Raw genomic sequence first — 16,950 nt, 5'->3', positions numbered from 1 at the left:
ACAGATAGAATGGCTCCTTAGTATCAGGATGTCTTAACTAATCTAAGACTATGATGTCCAGAGACAGTGACTATCCTGAACTGCCAAAGATAAGATGACCTTGCACAGTGTCCAAAGCACAGTCTCTCACACAGGAGAGGAGAGACATTTTGTGGAAAAAGGCCTTAGCAAAACTATTAGCATCCTTATCAGTGAGCATTTTGCTTTAAAATGTATATTTCAAGGTTTTACATTTTCACTTGCTCACCCATTTATTAATTTATCGACATCAAACCAACTTTCCTGTCTTGGACATCCTCTCACAGCTATCAGAGCTGTTAGTTTGTGAAAAAGGCCATAGCAAATCCATTAGCATCCTTATCAGTGAGCCTTTTGCTTTAATATGCATATTTCAAGGTTTGTATTTTCAATAGCTCACTCACTCATGAATTTAATGACATGAAACCACTGCTCATGTGTATGTGATATCCTCAGACACATGAAAGTGAGCTATTTTTTATGTAGCAACCTAAAATGCTGTTGCTTTCACTAATCCAAGTCTTCAAATATTACGAAAGCATGGAGTCCACTGGATAATATTGTACTGGGTTGTAAAATATTATTGATTTATTCATAATTAGAGAAACCATAGGAATTATCCACATAAAAAACACAGATTTCAAATATATGACTCATAAAATGTGAAAGTACATTGTTAAAGTAAAAAAAGCCTAAGAATGTTAAATGTTTAATAAACAATAAATATATAACATATGCCCCTGTAAAAAAAAACAACAACAAAGTACTCCTAATGACAGTTAACTTATTTATTACAATGTACGCAGACTTTTATAACATTTGTTAATATGAAAATATAATCCAGTCCATATGCTGTGTTATCCATATTCATGCAATTAACATTGTTTTTGAACATCACAATTATGTAGATGTTGATGTACTGTAAAAGTAGTCTTACAATATCCTCTGTTCTTCAGTGTCTCCAGTCAGTCAAACAGACATACACATAGAATCCTTCAGAGTCCTTTTATGACTTATACTATAGTTTCCGTTATAAAAAAAATCGTACAATATCACAACTGCAATGTTGTGTAGAGAGAAAAGGGAAGTCCAGGGTCCAGATCATCATCAGATCAGTTTTTCTACAGCAACTGAATAAAGACCAGGATCTGGTCGCTGATCAATGACGCCTTCATGTAGATGCATGTGAGAATAGGAGCAATGCTACTGTGAAGGGACAACAGAACATCATACAAACTTGTTTGACCTGACATACAAAAAGGTTTTTATGATTCTAGTGGCTCGATAAAGTTTGAAGCCTGTCTTTCGATTAGAGTTTCCATATCTAGACTTTGATCTCTTCCTCTTCCTCAGTGAAGACAAATGGTGTTTTGCGGTTGCAGGAAACAGCAGGAGACGGCCTGGTGTTGCTCATCCTCGTTTCCTTTGAGAAGGACCCTCCACCATAATGACGAGAGAGCACGTCGGCGGCCCTCTGGAACCTGTCTGCCTCCATCACAGGCTCCACTCTCTGTGGAGACCCAGTGGACGCATCTGGTGTCTGCAGAGACCTCCCGTCCTCCTCTGGCTCCGTCCAGTTAGAGCTACAAGGGCCCTCTCTGGTGTTCACCTTTCTGCTGAAAGACCCACTGCTAATTGAAGGGTTGGGCGAGGTTACCCCAGGGCTCTGCACAGGCGTCTCTGTTAGAGAGTCGTCATCCTCATCCTCCTCATCGCCCCCCCCTGCTGCCTGGCTGTGATAAGTCATTTGAAGGCAGCGGGGGTTGTCAATCAAGCTGAGCACCTCGGTCATTAGGGAAGGGCCGATGTCTACGGTGAACGAGGCGAGGGAGTCTGAGCGTGTCAGAGTGACGCCGCTGCTGTCCGGCAGAGACGCTTTCCGGACGTCTCCATCTTGAAACTGTCTGTCAAGGCGAGAGAGGCGAGGCAGAGTGACAAATCCAGACTGCAGACCTGGAAGAAAAAGAGAACACACTGGCGTCGCTCAAATGATCAAAACTAATTATACAACTGAAAGAAAACATCTTTCTGACACTTGAACTTTGATAATGGCAACATCTGTACAAGGATGATATCCATGTGGGTATGTTACACGGATTGTTTCCTAGACATGTGTAGTTGTTGGATTTTGGAGTGATGTTGTTGGATTTAAGTTGTGTTTTCTCTACATTTTCTACTGGCAAAACAATCCAATCTAAATTACATTTCACATTGGGCTATTTCAGTGATTTGAGTAAGTGATGGTAAATGGACAGTATTTATATGGTGCTTTTCTAGTCTCATCAAAGTCACATTCACAATTTCACACACAAATTCATACAACGTTCCTATGTACCGCGGCAGTGTCACATTCATACACTGTCGGGCAATTTAGGGTGAAGAGTCTTGCCTGCTGACTGGGGGAAGAGGAGATCGAACCACTGACCTTCCGGTTTGTGGACGACCTCTCTACCTCCTGAGCACCAGCCTCCCAAGTAAGTGTGTTTCACTAATTTCAACAATGATAACTAAGCAGGAAATAAGGCAATGAGAAGTGAAACGGCCCATGCTGAATATGTTTCTTCTTCAGAGAATAGTAGAATTTAGAAAGAAGCTGATTTAGAGAAAATTACAACAGAGGGGTCGCAAGGCCAGCAATTTAACCTTTTCACCAGAGGATGGCAGTATGGGTCAACAAAGCAGTGATTTTAGGTGTTTTCCACACAGCACCATCTTCACTCTCACAAACTCCACAGGTCTGCAACTCTCTGCCGGGAGGGGACACATAATGTTACAACTGTCAGACAGTATCAAACAGGAGGAAGAGTAAGAGTGGTATGATGCCACTGAAAGGCAGACGAACAAGAGAGATAGAAATCCAAATAGGAAGAGAGTGGATTGACTGGGGACGAGAAGTTACCACGATGAGAGTCTGGCAATAGGAAGTAATGGGCAGAATTGCAGAGGAAAATACCTTTAGAGATCATTGTGAGAAAATGTATTTAAATGGTTTTTTTTTACAAAAAATATAACGATAGATAATAATAATAATAATAATAATAATAATAATAATAATAAATGTTATTTATAGAGCACGATAGATAGATAGATAGACAAATAGATAAAACTACATAAGTATATATAAACAATAGTCTTGGATTACTGTATTATTATACAGTATCAATAAAAGAAGTTTTCTCTTATTAATAAAAAAAATGATACCCACTTTGTACCTCGATTGGAAATACTCTTTGATTTTTATCTATAGATTAACTTATTTGTGATCTTTCTGTACAGCGATGAACAGAGAAGAACACCCTTCAGTTCACCGACTGTATGGCAGCTCCACGTCACTCGGTTCGGGCAAATTCCTCATGAATTGAGTAACAAATCTGGAGACAGAAGAGGGGGATTTTCCAGTGCGGACCCTGCACACTGCTGCCTGATCATCTCTGATTGGTTAGCTACTATAATGAATGGTGTGTTAATGCTGTGCATTCAGGCAGTCACACATGCACACGGAGAGATGACAGGAAATGCCCACTAAGTGTCTTTCTTTCTCCCAAACCGGCTGTGTGTGTTTGTGTTTATAGACCTAATTGTGTACAGGTGTTGCCTAGGTGATTCCAGATGACTCAGAAGAAGCCTGTCTGTTTGCTGGTAGCCTTGGAGGAATGTGGGAACGATGTTGAGAGGAGGACAACCTCGCCCGCTCTTTTTATGTGTTCACTGACATTTATAGTCCTCTTTTCACCAGCTCTTACAGTTTTTCTCGATTGCTAACACACTATTCCTCCACCCATTAACTAAACATCCCAAACCATATCGCCATCTACCAAAAGACAGACACATTTGCCAAAACTCTCAACACTTCATTTATCATTGGTTACACCATGTGCTCATTCAGAAGCCACTGCATTCAATACCATTAACTCAAGTCATCACCACTGGAACACCATTAGCACACACTTTCTCAGGTGGAAACCCTGGAGTCAAAGTTGTTCACGCACCAATCAGAACCTCAGGATGGATCGATACAAGGGCCATGTGGCAGGGTATGGTTTTGGAACAATGGGTCCACATGAGCGATGGGGAAGAGCAAGAGGATGAGGAGGAAGAAGAGGAAGAGGAAGAGGTAGGAGACAAATTGTTTCAGATTAAATTCACGCAACTCTTGTTGACCATGTCCTTGTCCATGGGATGTGGATGAGGGAGGCTGGGCAAAGAGTGCAGCCAAATCTTTGCAGTTTTACTATTATACAAACCCTCAGGGGTGATAAGAGACAATTGACATACTGGTCTCTACTGTAACTTTGGTTACAGCACATACATGTACTGTAGCCATTGTGCTGTATGGTGTCGGATATGCATTGAATTACTGTACCATATCACATACAGGTACAGTAACATACAGTTACTGTATGCTCTTAGTTTGTAAATTGGATGGTTTCCCATAAGTACTGCTATTTTTACAGAACTGAGAGACCAGCACCTGAAGGAGGAAGAAGACATTTATTTTAAGAAGCGTAAGAGACGAGAAATGTAATTTATGGTCATAGCCACAACATTGTTTGCCTACAGAGGAGACTGACTCAATTTCCACATCATTTACAAACATATTATTAATTACAGTATTAGGTTATTTTTTGTTGTCATCCAGGAAATGATTATACTGTATTCTATAGTACATTACTGTAAGGAGTTAAAAAAGTTCAAAATGTATACATTGGTTGTGTCTTTATATTATTCATCATTAAGAGTAAAGAGTTGTTGTTCAGGGTTAAAACCACAGGCATCATTCATACAGTAACATGTTTTTATGGAAGTGTTTTGAATTGATCTCACCACTGTTTAATGGCAGTTTGTAGTGTGTGCGAATTTGATGCTGTAGTGTGATGTCTGAAGGCAAAGTTTGGTTTTGATGTAAGAGTACATGGTTTTGAGAGTAGAGTTTGGTATTGACATGGAAGTTTGAAGTTTGTGAAAGTGATCGGCAGTTATGCAATTGGGTTAAGAGTTTTGGGAAATGGAGCATTATTTCAATGAATGTGTCTTAGCAATCGAGAAAAACTGTAATGTAACTTAATGTGAACTGTAATGATGTATCATTGTACCTGGCTGCCCTTTTTTTCCTCTTATTCATGGATACTACATGATTGCTTTACCAATGGCAGCGCACAAGTAGGTCATTGGCCACTCAGTTTGGGTTGCACAGCTCAGTGGTGTTTTGTCAACTGCCTGGTGATTGCCTCAGAGTTTCCTGTAACCTTAAGATAGTCAAAAGGAGAAAGTGTTCTACCAGTAGCCTGCAGTGCACCTCTTCACAGATACTGACATGTCACATCAGGCACAATTTGTTTCATTTGATTTCATGCTCAAGACATGCTAACCAACGAATCCGTTTTTTTGTTTTATTTGAGAGAAAAAATATATTACATCAGCAGCTAGGAACATAATCTTATCTCTTTTTAGTTTTTCTCGATCATAGTCCTTTTGCCTTGTTCTCTTAGTTCACAGTCTGTGAAACAGGACTCATTCAAACTGAAAGCTGAAATAAATCAATTCAGGGGGTCTGTGGAAATGCTTCAAGCTGTGTTTGATGAGTTGTAATATCAAAACAGACTGAGACAAATCCATTCAGCCGAGCATGTCATGGAAGTCAGCCAATTTGAAAACCGATTTTGGGAAGGATTGGAGCTGAGTGTAACTTTACAAGACCACTACATTTCCTCAGCCCACTTTTAATGAAGGTGATCTGGCGGCTAAGATGCTTTTCATATACCTCGTCCCATGCTGGAACTGATTATCTATATTATCTCACCATATGTGCAGAGGGAATCGTCTGTGGAGCTGATGGAGCTCGGGAACATCACCCTCTGTAGGCACCCATTGGGAGAGTCCATGTTCAGCTGGGGCAGGGAGACGGCGTTCTTGATGATGGGCGAGATGTCTGGTGGCAGGGAGGACAAGTCCCGGGAGTCCCCTCGCGGCCGCGGCACCGAGTTCTTCCGTACGTGCCGAAAGGTGCGTGTGAAGAACCCTGTCGTCTTGGAGCTGCTTGTAGAGTCTGGACTTCCTGGCTCCTTGATGCCCCCGTAGTTGCTCAGGAAGGAAGTGTCACCAAACACGTCCCCGCCACGGCCAACGTGCATAGTATGTCGGAAGTCACCTAGCGGTGGGCTGATCATGTCCACAGAGAGCTCGCTCTTGAAATGGCGTTTCCCCTGAGAGCCAGACACAAGGCCCTTAATCCCTGGCAGTTTTCCCAGACTCATGGTGGCAGAAAACTTGTTTAATTCCCCTTTTAACGCGAAAGAGAGCGTCTGATCACATGTCAGTCAAATTTGAGTTCCAGTGTCGGGTCCACTGTAAAACCAGAGAGAGAAAAAAAATAGATTAAAATGCCGGGACGGTGAGGACATAAAACACAAATATGTGGTCGTTCAGTCAGCAGAGAATGCGTGTACAATCCATTCACCACAGGACCAGAGCCAACTATTCATCCAATGTCCGCCCACGGTTTCCCTTTTGGACCTACACTGACAGATGCCCGTTTGGATGTAGAGTCGGTTAAGTCCCAGTCGACATCCCCTTTTCATTCTCCTCTCTCTCTCTCTCCATCTCTCTCCCTCTCTCGTGCCCAGCTAGTTCTGCATGTCTGTCCAAAACAACCAAACGCTCAGAAACGCACTTCTCCTGCACAGCAACAAACCTTCATTCACGAATTGCAAGGTCATAGTCCGTTTCCTCTGGCAACCACAGCTCATGTGGCAGGAGAAACTTGGGGCCGACTGGGAACTTGTCGTTCAGATTTGGTTCAGCAAATGACAGTTTAGAAACGCAGAACGCAGCCACGACTGCAAATGCATTGAGACGTGATTTGAGCAAACAACTCGTCCGGTTTGTGCGACGAGGAGACTGATGTTTACACTGTGTTCACTCATCTCTATGTCCTTTTAGTCACGGAGAGTTGTTGTGTTGTCAGTGTCAAGTTGCATCTTGCTTTTGCAACACTAAGAGGATCACCCTCAGCAGGAAGCCTTGTGAAACCGAAGTATGCTTGATTTGCCCTTTACCCGAACCTATAAAAGAAGCTTTTATGAAGGAGATAGGTTGATTTTTAAAGACTGGCCCATCGTCCATCCAGCACGCTTGTTTTTAGTTTATAAATTACTCTGTAAAGGAAATGTAATTGGATTTTTAACCCCATTTCCACAAGACTGTGTTTCCTATACATTATTGTTTAGGTGTCCAGTTAACTAAATGAAAATTAGTTAAAGAATTAGTTACCTGTGTTTAGCATCCCACCTCCACAGTATGCAGTAGCAGTGATGAAACACAGGCATGATGAATCATTAATTGGAAATTCGTCATCCTTTAGCGACCGTGATCCACTTCTCTCCTGTCTCCTCCTCCACGCTTCAAAGACCTTCAAATCCTGTGCTTATTAACGACAGTAATACACAAACACAGCCGCATGACGACACAGCGGCGTCTCCACTCTGTTGCTCACTGGACGTGGTTCCCTTTTTTCCGTGTGAGGATCTTGTGCGCGTCTCAACCGATAAGTTGATCTGCACTTGTCTTCCTCAAAGTTCAGGCAGGGAGAGAGAGAGAGAGAGAGAGAGAGAGACAGAGAGAGAGCTGGGGGTCCAACTACATCGCACGCACCGTGACGCACTAAAGAGACTAATCCATGCGTGCACCACGCTGTCCATAGAACTTCTCTGTCCTCTGGTTCCGCTGAGACGTCCAGACCTTGGACAGGCAATGAAAACATCAGAGTCAAGGAAAACCGAGGGGGGGGGGGGGCTTTCTTGAAAAGGCCGATAAAGTAAAGCAGCGTAATCCAGCAACTGTTTTGTCTGCTAAAATAAGGCTCCTCTAGGATTGTCCATGCACTGGATTAGCTGATAATCTCCTCTGTCTTCCCTCCCTCACTTGCTCTCTGCCTTCTCCAATCCACTTAGTTCTTCAATGGCGTGCACGGGCAGGGGGCTTCTCTCTTTTTTCTCTTTCCTTTCAGTTCACTTGAGGCCAGCTAAAAGAACAGACGGAGAGAAAAGGGGAGAGATGTGAGTTACGCATGGCACTTAGGCTGGAGGGTTCAGGCACATGTAAATGTGTCAGGCACCTAAAGTTATGGATCGACTGATGCTGGGAGTGTTTTGTTTTTTCAGTCAGCAGGTTCTCGAGAGACTGAACTTGTCAAATTTGAGTCATTTGTGTTTTTTCTGTGTTTTTTTTTTTGTGGTCTTGTTCTGTGGTAACTATGGTTAATAGTTATCGCAGAACAAGACCACTATTTGGTTTTCACTGAAATAGATTGTTAATCAATTTATCCGTTGAGGAAAGATAAAAAAAACTAAACAATATTGAAAATAATCATAAGCCCAATTGTATTTAATGTAATGGATGAATAGTTATATTCCTTTTGTGATAAAATACTACATTTTATCTGAGATGCCACTCTTGACAGTTTACATATTACATTTTTCAATTTAAATTCCAATAAAAATAATGAACAATTTTATGAATCAAAGTGTTGGAGACACTTGGTGTTTTTTCCTACACCCGAGTATCTGTTTTTCCTGGATTCACTCTGACCGTCGTCTTCCTGCCTGCTGAAGAAAGGACCCCCGGGCCAAGGGAGCAGCGCTAAGCTCCAAACCCTTGACCTCTCCAAACCGCAGCTAGTGTTGGATTAATGTCACAGTCTGATGGAGACACTAGCCGAGGCGGCGGCCATCTGGGCCTGTGATATAACAACCTGAGCAAGGTGATGGTGCCAACCGTCTCGGGCACTGTCCCGGGCTCAGATTACCCTAAATCTTCAACTAATCCCACTTTTTCGACAGTTCCAGGACAAATGTCCAGGGGGTGGTCATCATTCACTGTCACCGGCCTGATCAAGGTACGGGTGGCAACAGCAGGAGTATAGGCCATTAAAATGGAGGAGAAAGGGCGGTATGACTGGCTGGATATTAGCTGTTGCCTGACCCCCGTTGATCCCTCAACTCGTAGCAGTTAACTTGGTTTAAAGGAGCGATTAGGGCCTGTGGGACACGATAAGGTGAGAGGCAGATAAACAAGGGAGACAAACTGTCAGCAAGTTAAGATCAAATCAGAAACTGCTTCTTTTTCTCAGTCAGTTCCCAGATTGATGAAGATGCCGTTTCCATCCCTAAATCCCTAACTAGCATGCTTTTCCTTTCATCTGTCTCTTTTGATGTTGTTGTGTTTCAGTCACCTGATGTCACAGCTTTTCACGGTGTAATTGACATGTTCTCTGCTTTTATAGCTGCCAATTTCCTCTAACCCCGTATCGGCCTTTTTATATGGTCGCATTCTTCCCCTCGTTGATTTGTGCGCTGCGAATGCGGCTCAGCTCATACCTCTCCGTGTACAATAAAGTGCAACACTAGCGCAGAAACTCCCTTTGGAAACTTAACTCAGGAAATTGGCCTCGTTAGGAGCACGCAGGGAGACGTTTGGATCTGCTAAACATGTTATTTATCTGTAAATTGTACCTGCAGACGTCCATAAACAAGCCTGCTTTGCGTGAGCTGGCTGACTGATTGCAGAGACAGAGACCGATGGGTTGGAAAGTGTAATGGGAACCGCGGGCAATAGGGAGAGCAGGCCGGACGCCATCTATTATAGCCATCAAATATGGGATCTGTGGAGACTGATGAGAAACACATTTTTACCTCTGGTCTTCATGTGTTTTTTTCCCTTCCAGACTTCTATTTTAGGCTCGTCCTTCAAAAGCTCTTTTTCCTTTTGTCGTTTATCTCTCTGTTTTTTTCCCTCTGACACAAAAACACACACATTGTAAAACATACTTCCCTTCTCTGTCACTCTCCCTGCTGAGAGGAGGCTCCTTGAGTTTGTCATACATCTGGAAGCACGGGGCCACAAATTGTAGCACCGGGCTGTGTTGACATTGGAAGTGCCGATCAAAACCACGGCGGTTCGGAAAGAGATACGTGTGTAAGTCCATGTACGCACACATGCTCTTCCCCACACAAGGCTGTGTCGCAGTGGGTCAGCTCTGAGGTCGCTCCCCTCACTGGACCGGAGGGCCACGCTCCTCCTGCAGCACGGCACCAGCAAACTGTGGTTGAGGTCGGAACACCCTGACCATTTGGAGCTTGGCTCCAAAACACAACATGCGCTCAGTTCAGAGGGATCCACTGCTGCAACGTGGCACACGGTGCAGCCCGGTCCATACGGTGAGGATGTGTGTGAGTGTGGGCGACTGTGATGATGCATGAGTTCGCTGATATCTGATTTGGATGTCTGATATCTGACAGTGATGACGTGCAAGGGTTCACGGTGTTGTCTCAGCGTATCAGAGTGTAAACAGATATATGTGAATATGACATATGTGTCATATCTAAACACCCTCCAGTTAACTCCCACACTCTATGTTCTGCTGAGCAAACAGAAAAAAAACTCACAGAGGAAACATTTGAGATAAGAACTCACTGCACATTAGACCTCTTTCAATAATGGTTTCTCTTGCAAGACTTTAAAGACAACATTGCAAAACAATAGCGGGCAAAGCAAACCAATTAATCTTCACGGTCAGGGTTAACTCCTACCCTCATTCATTCTTTTTTATTTTTTTCATGTGTGGGACTTCTGTCAACAGAACAAAGGGGAAACGGGGCCAAGCACCGACAGTGAAGTGCAAACATATCTCATTCCTTTTCTAAAGCTCGGCCGAACAAAGAGCATAAGGAAACGTTACCTCACCAAACTTCCACCAAGCAAACATAAACAGGGAGGTGCAGTTAATGAAACACATAAGTGGCTATTCAAAGGGAACGCTGCAAAGTGATGCGGCAGGGTCGACTCCGTGGCCACAGCCTCACGACCTCAACGGACGCACTGAAATGTGACGATTTCCCCCTCTGAGACACTTCAGGTTTACATTATCCTTCATGCGGTTCTACTCTTATGTCACAGTCACGTCGTCTTCACCTCTTCAAAAACATGTATTGAAGCTATCTTCGCAGGGAAGACCCCAGTGTGGCACAGACGCCGGCCATTGTTCGAAATCATCCAGGACAAAAGTCTTTGTCGAAGATGGAGCTACAGTGCTTCAGAGACAGAAGCAGCGTTTCGCTGAGGGACACCTCAACTGGCCAGATGTTGGGATGGGTAAAGGGACAGTGTCTCACCATGACGCCACCTCCCTGACAGGCGTCCAACCCACTCGTCTGATTCCTGCCACAACTCTTGAACAGCTGCTCTGCGGTTTCAAGCACAGTGACCGATTGATTTTCACTGGAGAAGCTTTCCCTTCATGACAATGCAGCTTGCTTTCTACTTGTTGCCGATATTTCCGGGCACTCTTCCCCTGCACATGGGCTTTTTTAATATGAAAGAATGAGACTGATGCACCTATGTGAGCACATGTTGTTTGGCCTCTTTCAAACATTGGTCGTTTTTCCCAAGCTTGCTGCCAGATGCTATTTACATTGGACAAAATACTGATCATTTGCATTTACACCGACAGTTTGTATAACCGTGATGAAGTCATGAGGTGACCGCAGCTGCTTCACCATCTCGACGCACAAGGGAACGGATCACCTTTTACGCACAGTGATGTGACAAACATCTGCTTTGCCCCAGTGCAGCACACCAGACTCGTGAGCAGCGCAGAGACATGCAGGAACAGAGTTGCAGCAAAAGTCCGCAGGACTCATCGTTCTTTTGGGCAGAGACCCACCAAATGATAGTAAGTAAAAATAGTTTAAAGTTAAGATGGTATGAACTCTTAATGAGAATAGTCTATTGCGGTCGCCGTTGATTCCACGCGCACTTGGCAGTTCCCAGTGCATCTTATGAAACACACACACACACACACACACACACACACACACACTACACAAGGTGATTTACGAAACCATACGTTTGCTGAAAAATCTCACCTGAAAGTCCGAAAGAGTTCCTCGCGCAGGGACGGAACTTCACCGACTGTCTGCTCCGGTGCGCTCAGACATGCGGCGGCTCCGGCAAGTGGACTGGGAGGAGATGGAGTGGAGGGGGAGGAGGAGGAGGAGGAGATGGAGAGGAGGGGGAGGAGGAGGAGGAGATGGAGAGGAGATGGAGAGGAGGGGGAGGAGGAGGAGATGGAGAGGAGGAGGAGGCGGAGAGGAGGGGGAGGGGGAGGAGGAGGAGGAGGAGATGGAGAGGAGGGGGAGGAGGAGATGGAGAGGAGGAGGAGGAGGAGGCGGAGAGGAGGGGGAGGGGGAGGAGGAGGAGGAGGAGATGGAGAGGAGGGGGAGGAGGAGATGGAGAGGGGGAGGAGGAGGAGGCGGAGAGGAGGGGGAGGGGGAGGAGGAGGAGGAGGAGATGGAGAGGAGGGGGAGGAGGAGGCGGAGATGGAGAGGAGGGGGAGGAGGAGGAGGAGGAGATGGAGAGGAGGGGGAGGAGGAGGAGGAGATGGAGAGGAGATGGAGAGGAGGGGGAGGAGGAGGAGGAGATGGAGAGGAGGAGGAGGCGGAGAGGAGGGGGAGGGGGAGGAGGAGGAGGAGGAGATGGAGAGGAGGGGGAGGAGGAGATGGAGAGGAGGAGGAGGAGGAGGCGGAGAGGAGGGGGAGGGGGAGGAGGAGGAGGAGGAGGAGATGGAGAGGAGGGGGAGGAGGAGGCGGAGATGGAGAGGAGGGGGAGGAGGAGGAGATGGAGAGGAGGAGGAGGAGGAGGAGCTGGAGAGGAGGGGGAGGAGGAGGAGGAGGAGATGGAGAGGAGGAGGAGGCTGGCCCCTAGCAGCGTTAATAAGTGAAGAATACTAATGGATGGCGTTGAGGCCAACATCAACTTCCTGCTACAAGTTTATCTACACGACAAGTGTGACAAAAGGTCTGGGAAGAAAATGGAGAATGCTGCAACATGACACAGCGGGTCATGCAACCCGTGAAAAAACGAGCAGAACTATGAAAACACATTCGAAGGATGCGCATCCGTAAGTGTGTAGATGAAAAACAAGAAAAGCAGAAGAACAAGTGAAGCACGTTGCACATTGCCCATTGTGTGTGTGTATGTGTGTGTGTGTGTGTGTGTGTGTGTTTGTGTGTGTGCGTGCTTGTGCCTCTGGCTGAATATGGCTATATGTGCATGTTTATTGGCTTTATTTATTTATTTATTTTTTGATCTTCTTGTCATTCTGCAACCTTAAAATTGGGGACAGCCAGTATTCTGAAACATGAGCTGAGATATGCAATAAATGATGAAACACACACACACACACACACACACACAAACACCTGACCTCTAGTCAGCTCTGTGAACACGATCTCTTTATAGCCTCCCCAGGGTCTCATCTACCTTTCTTCTCTCCGTGACCCCTTTTGACCTCGCTCTTGACAAAAACACACTTGTCACCGGCTTTCCTTTGTGCATGCAACAACAGTGTGTATGTGCTTGAGAGGGTGCATGCCTAAGTGTACAACAATTACATTAGCCAAGACTTGTAAGCAGAGTGTTATATTCTAGATAATGAAATACTGCTGACCTTGCACTTCTTTGTGGCAAGCTCTCATCAGGCCTTCAACCAGCCCAACTCCATAGATTTATGCATGACTCTGGTCGTTGGGTTCAATGTTTGGTCATCACACATATACAGCACATTTATCAACCCATCCGAGCTTTATGGTACAAAAATTCAGATCATTTTGTGGCTGTCTCTCAATGTTCCAACAATAACAAAAAAAAAAAAAAAGTATTAGGAAAACCAGAGGACGGTGGGGAAAGAGAAAGCAACAACAGGAAATCAGACACCGTAAACTATCATGTTAAAAAATGTATATTCAAATGGGACATAAGAGAAGACAAACAGAGGTAAAATGTGAAGCTGACAAGAGGAAAGAAAGGGAGGCAGGGAGGAAGGAGGGTGAGTCAGACAGGATGAGAGGACAGAAAAGAGGTTTTCTTCACAGGAAAAGACTTGTGCTTCACAGCACAATGAGCCTTGTTCAGTATTCAACAGCTCACAGTCGCTACAGCCACACAGAGCAAAACAGCCTCAACCAGTAAAAACATTTTAACAAGTCAGGTATGAAATGGTGTAAAGGTGATTTCACCTTGCTCAGAGCACCGCTCTTCATGGTGGGTGAGTGTCCGGTGTGGACGGATCCAGGTTAGTCTCCTGTTCATGTGAGACCCAGACGAAGTGGGTTAGGTTAGTTGAAGTGTGGGGGAGTGTGATGGCGCTGGGTAAAGAGGTGCACGAAAGAGGTCGCCCCCTGTGTCTTTGTTTGGATTCTGCTCCTGTTTGTTGTGGACCTGCGAGGATGCTGAGCGTCGGCCCAGAGACAGTAGAGCATTGTAACGTCAGACCTCGGCTGCTTTCTAGGCCGCAATAGAAAATAAAACCCAGACAGACACATTTAGTTTCTGGACGGTGACTGTTCAAATTTGTTTTTAGAAGCCTGCTCTAAATTTAAGAGTCAGACGTTTTTCAGAAGTTGACCTACAATCCAGAACAGAACTTGTTATATCAGATCGACGTAGTGAATATTTCACAGGGAAATCAAGTCTTAAAGTGGGTTAAAAAAAAGTCCTCACCGAAAAGAAAATCTATATATTAGGTATTAAACAATCCCCTTGTATTAGATCGTAACATCCATAGAAGCCTTTCTATCTGCTCCTGAGGTGATTTCACATGTGGGCAGGGTTTACACGATTGGGATGGTTCACCACAAAATCTAGTGTGTCAAATGTAGTGTATTGTAAATCTAGTGTGTGAAAATCTTGTCAGAGCAGACGACGTCACAGGACAGAAGGAACGAGGCGGGTTTGCCTGAGTCGTGAGGACTCAGCAAGGGTTGAACACTCGCTCCTGTATGTCTGCACGGTGGGGAGACAGCTGATGATGTCTGCGATGATGGTGAGCTCTGAAACCAGCCATTGTGCTTCCAGACATACTGTATTCATGGTCAAAGCATGCACACATACTGTATGCCGAGAGCGCTGGATGTGGAAGCAGAGACGGAAACATTGTCGGGGCTTTGGGCAGTAACTAAATGGCTTAATGAATAACTCACATCTCCATTCATTCATCGTCTACCGCTTTATCCATTTAAGGGTCGCGGGGGGGCGCTGGAGCCAATCCCAGCTAACATTGGACGAGAGGCGGGGTTCACCCTGGACAGGTCGCCAGCCTATCATAGGGCCACATACAGAGACGGACAACCATTCACTCTCACATTCACACCTACGGTCAATTTAGAGTCTTCAGTGAACCTAACACCATTCTGCATGTCTTTGGACTGTGGGAGGAAGCTGGAGAACCCGGAGAAAACCCACACATACACGGGGAGAACATGCAAACTCCACACAGAAAGGCCCTGGTTGAACCGGGGATTCGAACCCAGAACCTTCTAGCTGTGAGGCGAAGGTGCTAACCACTACGCAACCATGCAGCCCAACTCACATCTCCAAATTCCTGTAATATAGAATAAAATCTGGCACTGTTGGACGAAATGTATTCTGTCCGTGGTGTTACATGTTGGAACAGAAACTGTCAACACACTGACACACTCTTACTTTATTGTCATACTTCCCCAGAAGACTGGTGCTTACGCTTGTCGATAGATAAAAGGGGGAAATCCATAAAACCCAGGGAATGTGCACCCGCAGCGGGTGTGGCATGCGGCGATTGTGACCCTTCACTGAAAATATGGAGGTCCCCTCCAAGTTTGCACAGAAGTGCAAACATCCACCCACAATACAGTACATGTGCTGAAATGTGAGCTTAAATACACTGCACATATAAATACTCGGAAAGACATGTGGACTGTTGAGGCCAGAAGTGTTTTGTTTACCGTGACTGCTCTATCACTATGCGACCCCGTTTCTGTTTTGGGGCAACTTTTGAGTGTGTGGTGAGCGATAGATGCATTTTTATATCTGTTTATGTATCTGGAAATTGATGTGCAGCGGTTGGTAAAGCTGTCCATGTCTGCAGTTCAACTGTGTGGTGGAGCTCAGATTTAGACAGCTATGCTACACCCTGTAATTCAAACGTGCACTCGAAACCTCACTGCCCTGGAAGGAGAGTGACAGGATGGGGAGCAGGCCGGGCCATCAGCTTTCACTGGCATTTTTTTCCTCTGTGGCTGTGTCCGAATGGGAAAAACACGGACTCTGAGCAGCGTAATGACTCAATCAACAGGCCGTTCAGATGCCATGCGCCGGCTGTCATATAGTGTGAGAGACATGGGCACTTATTGGCCAACCACTGTGGAACCAGAGCAGACATTTGTACTCTGGCCATGTTTATTTATGGCTTTATTTCTTTGTTCACACAGCTCTAGTTCTCGACGATATATCTGTTTTTGAGAACTTAAAACTGAGAAGGTGATTGTTAATATCCAGTCCCAGCTCTAAACCAAAATACATTTGGTCACCTCCTTCCAGAAGCCTGGACCAAGAGATGATACAGTGTTGTGATTTTAAGAAAAAGAAGAAAAGGGGGGGGGGCTTAACTCATACAGTGATAAATATACACTCCCTATCGTGGCCTCTAGTTTATTGTTCATTGTTTTTACAAGCTTTTTGTTTGCTTCACTAAGAACATTTTCTTCACTCTGACCCTCTGGTGTTATGGATGTTGATTCCATGTTAAACAGGAAATTGCATGGTATTACTGTGGGATAGTTACAAGATCTCATTAAGTTACACACTGTCCTATATGCAGTACAATACAGTATTATCTGCTTGGACCACATACGGCTTTCTTGGTCAATGCAAAGTTATCTTCATCTTTACAAGTAGAGCGGTCGACACATTCACTCTGTTTACATTCTCATTGATAATTCTAATAACTTTCAACTTCGTAAAGCACCGAGCGCACCTTGAGGACCAGTAGTGAACAGATCAGTGGCAAAAGATTCTGTCCCAGTATCCTGGCTACAAAGGAAGCACAAATCCCCATGTCAA

At 44.9% G+C, this 16,950-nt stretch overlaps 1 protein-coding gene across 4 annotated transcripts; it reads right to left on the bottom strand.

Moving 5' to 3' along the window:
- Positions 1-791: 791 nt before the first annotated feature.
- On the bottom strand, positions 792-12,059 carry cdc42ep1b (CDC42 effector protein (Rho GTPase binding) 1b). 4 transcript variants are annotated; one of them, XM_035616252.2, is made up of 3 exons: positions 11,940-12,059; positions 5,819-6,363; positions 792-1,971 (listed from the first exon to the last, which is right to left on the bottom strand). In XM_035616252.2, exons 2-3 carry the CDS (start codon positions 6,270-6,272, stop codon positions 1,343-1,345), a joined length of 1,083 nt encoding a protein of 360 aa, XP_035472145.2. In that variant the 5' UTR covers positions 6,273-6,363; positions 11,940-12,059; the 3' UTR covers positions 792-1,342. The 4 variants fall into 4 exon arrangements, with proteins under 4 accessions (XP_035472145.2, XP_035472144.2, XP_035472147.2 ...); XM_035616251.2 differs by lacking the exon at positions 11,940-12,059 and adding an exon at positions 7,288-7,777; XM_035616254.2 differs by lacking the exon at positions 11,940-12,059 and adding an exon at positions 6,710-6,948.
- Between the last annotated feature and the right edge of the window lie 4,891 nt (positions 12,060-16,950).

This window comes from Scophthalmus maximus, chromosome 17 (genome assembly GCF_022379125.1).
Source record: "Scophthalmus maximus strain ysfricsl-2021 chromosome 17, ASM2237912v1, whole genome shotgun sequence".
Lineage (NCBI taxonomy): Eukaryota > Metazoa > Chordata > Actinopteri > Pleuronectiformes > Scophthalmidae > Scophthalmus > Scophthalmus maximus.
The sequence above is the reverse complement of the archived record's forward strand: the minus strand, read 5'-3'. Positions and strand labels throughout refer to the sequence as shown.

What these genes read in the sequence shown, in the direction of transcription:
- cdc42ep1b (XM_035616252.2), bottom strand. Translation starts at nt 6,272, where the DNA reads ATGAGTCTGGGAAAACTGCCAGGGATTAAGGGCCTTGTGTCTGGCTCT. An exon ending in CGATTCCCTCTGCACATATG is followed by an intron (nt 1,972 to 5,818) that starts GTGAGATAATAT and finishes TTTTTCTTCCAG; the next exon opens with GTCTGCAGTCTGGATTTGTC.